General features: G+C 63.0%; 1 protein-coding gene across 1 annotated transcript in view; it reads right to left on the reverse strand.

Moving 5' to 3' along the window:
* Window positions 1-160: 160 nt before the first annotated feature.
* The window catches only part of MAPK12 (mitogen-activated protein kinase 12), an 8,579-nt gene continuing 5,499 nt past the window's right edge, over window positions 161-3,240 (reverse strand). The window contains exons 7-10 of the mRNA XM_015568717.1: window positions 3,090-3,235; window positions 2,932-3,010; window positions 2,670-2,843; window positions 161-336 (exon numbers count right to left, since the gene is read on the reverse strand). Of these exons, the coding sequence (XP_015424203.1) occupies window positions 257-336; window positions 2,670-2,843; window positions 2,932-3,010; window positions 3,090-3,235 (479 nt within the window). The 3' untranslated portion in view covers window positions 161-256. The remainder of the gene's footprint in view (window positions 337-2,669; window positions 2,844-2,931; window positions 3,011-3,089; window positions 3,236-3,240) is intronic.

Raw genomic sequence — 3,240 nt, forward strand, 5'->3', positions numbered from 1 at the left:
TGCTCAGGGGACCACTGCGGAGGCCAGCCCCAGGTCAGGAGGGTGCCCTGTGCAGCAAGTCCGCATGCCCCTCCAAGGTCAGGCTGAGCTGAGGGCCTGGGAGCCGGGCCACGGGCTTGGGGGATGGAGTGCATGGAATGAGGAGTCTCCTGGGGTGCAAGCTCCAGCCAAGGTCCACAGGGCTCCCCCCTCCCAGGTGGAAGTGCCAGCCAGGGTCCCCAAAACGTCCCACCACCCCCTCAGGGCCCAGGGGTCTTCACAGGGCCGTCTCCTTGGAGGACTTGGCCCCCAGCTGCCGGGGAGGCCTGAAGCTGAGCACCTCTTTATACGTGTCACCTGGGGTGGGGTGAGAGTGAGAGAGACAGAGAGTCACGGGAGAAGGAGCCCAATCACCCGTCAGAATTAGCACACACACGCGCACAAATAACAGATATGAGGAATCAACCCCCACAGTTCACGCCACTTCGGACACCAGCGACCCAAGATCAGTGCTGGGCCCAGCCCACGGGGCTCACTCGGAGCAGCAATGAGTCCAAAGAGAGTCCACGCAGGGTGGGGTGGGCGACCTCCCAGGCCCAGACCACTGCCCAGGGCACCAATGCCCCCAAACATCAGGGTCCCAGGTCACGGCTGGGGTGTAGGGGTCAGGGGGGCTTCTCTGTCGCATACCCAGGACTCCGCCCCAGGCCACAGCCACTGTTGGGCCACCCGAGTTTGTCCACAGTGACTATCCACCCTGACGGGGCTCCTGGAACTCAAAACCCTTGCCCCTGAGGTGGCGGGAGGGCTCTGGCCCCACAGCCTGCCTCTGCGGACAGAGCCGTCCTAGGAATGCAAACCTACGTCCCGTCAGGCGAGGAGCTGCTCGGGGTCCCACCGACACCCCGAGTCTCTGGAGCAAGCGCACCTACTTAGGCTTAAATGAGAGGGAGTCCCTCCACTAGCCTCACCAGGTGGCCGTGTCCCCTGAACTGTGTGCCTGCCGTGAGCCATCCAGAGGCGAGGTGGGAAGAGGAAAAAAAACAAAGGCAGGTGGAGGGCCTGCCCTGCTCCCCTCTGGCCGGCCAGTCTGCGAGTGGACAGGTTCTGCTCAGCCCGCCCCAGCCTTTCCCTCTCCCCTGGCTGGTGGGGTGCCAGTTTGGGGGACACGGGCACGCCACAAGCCCCACTCAGGACACACTGCCCCCAGCAGGTGGCCTGTGGGTGTGTCCCCTCGCCTCCTGAGGAGGGGCTGCCCACACCGGGAAGGTCTGTGTGAAGAGGCCACTGCTGCTGAACTGGCTTTTTTCCCCAGGGAAACAGGAAGTGCTGAGGGTTTGTGTCCTGACCCGGGACTCGGCCACAAAAAAGGCCACGTGTCCACCATGGTCTGAAGCAGAACTCTCATGGTTTGTGTGGGCGGGGACCACAGAGAGGATCCAGCCGCTGGCGGTTTTCAGATCTTTTTTTAGCAACAGAAAACTTTCACCAAATCCAACGTATAAGCACAAAACAGCACAGACAAGGGTGGAGTCCCTGCTGGAGGCACCAAGGAACCCAGGGGTCCTGAGGAACATAGTTTGGGAACCGCAACCCATCCAGCCCCAGCCCTGCCCCCTAGTGCAGGACTAAGGCCCTGGGTCCGAGGCAAAGGCAGGATGGGGCGTAGAACACAGTGGCAGCCGTGAACCATGGCTGCGGTAGGGCTAACGCTGCTCTCACACATCCCTGCACCCCCAGGCTGGTCCTGCAACCACCACAAGACGCCACACCCAGCCCTCGTGGCCCGGCCTTCTGCAGTGCAGACGGACACGGCCAGTTCTGCGTGGGCATCAGGACCACAGCGGAGCGAGGCCTGGGGACTGACCGGGCAGGCATCCTGGAACCCAGCTTGAGGCCGAGCAGGCCTAGCTTGACCCTCAGAAATGAGGGGAAGGGCCCTTGGTGTAAGGGGTGACCAGCCCAAAGCCTGAAGGTGCAGAGCAGCTGGGGGGGGAGGGTTGGAACTGCTCAGAGGGGCTGTAGGGGACAGGCAAGGAGGGGTGAGGTACTGGGGCTGGCTGGGGTGGTCTTATCCCACTGGCAGGAAATGAAGGGCAGTTATTCAGCTGAAAGGGGCAAGGAGAGGCAAGATCAAGTTCAAGGGGCATGAGCAGCCCGGCCAGTGTGGTTCAGTGGTTGAGCATCAACTGTGAACCAGGAGGTCATGGTTGGGGGCTTGATGCCCAGCAGGGGGAGTGCGGGAGGCAGCCGATAGATGATTCTCTTTCATCATTGACGTTTCTCTCGCTCTCTCTCCCTCTCCCTTCCTCTCTGAAATCAATAAAAATATTAAAAGAAAAATAAGAGATGTGAGCAGAGGCCTGGAGACAGGTGGGTGTGAAGAGGCTCCGGGTGGCCGGGTCTGTGGCCTGGAGGCGGGACTGGGAGAGGGAAGTGCTCACTCTGCCCTGAGCTGGGAGCTGCCCGTGTGACGTCCACGCTCCCGTGGGTGCCGAGCCGTGGCAGGAGTCCCCACCCTCCCTTCAGTCCTTCAGCTGCAGCCAGAGGTCACCTTGGCCAGGACGCCCCACTGCCCTCTGACCTCCTGCTGTGGTCCTTACCTGGCGAACCCAGGACTCTGAGGCCCGGCCACCTGCATGGGGTTCACGGGGTGCCGCCTCAGGCCCCGCCCAGAGCCCGCCACTCACGCTTCCACTCGTCCAGGGTGCGGTCCACATCATCAAAGGACTCGTCGTACTTCTGGGCCCGGGGCTCCTCCTCCGTGTCGTGCAGCGACTCGAAGTACGGGTGGGTCAGAGCCTCGGCCGCCGTCACCCGCTGCTCTGCGTCTAGCACCAGCATTTTCTCCAGGAGGTTCACCGCTGGGGGGAGGGCGGGTCAGGCTGGGCAGGGAGGGCCCCACGCGCACCCCAGGTCACTGACCCCTCGCTCCCCCAAGTCCTGCCCTACCCAGAGGGCTTGCATTGGTCAGAATGGAGGCAAAATCCTTCTTCTCCAACTCGGGGAGGCCCTTCATGTAGTTCTTCGCCTGTGTGGGCGGGAAGGGTGAGGGGCCAGCTCCCGGGGCACCCCCCCAGACCCCCAGCCCCGCCCACCTCCCCACTGACATCCGTGCTCTGCAGCCTCTGGACAAACTCATCAGGTGGTGTGCCTGTCACCTTCAAGATCTCCTTCAGCTGGTCCAGGTCTCGGCCGAGCTCAGGAGCACCGCGTGGGCCAAAGAGCAGGGCTCCCACCCCGCCCCCAGCAGGACAGTGC

Source organism: Myotis davidii, unplaced genomic scaffold (genome assembly GCF_000327345.1).
Source record: "Myotis davidii unplaced genomic scaffold, ASM32734v1 scaffold845, whole genome shotgun sequence".
Lineage (NCBI taxonomy): Eukaryota > Metazoa > Chordata > Mammalia > Chiroptera > Vespertilionidae > Myotis > Myotis davidii.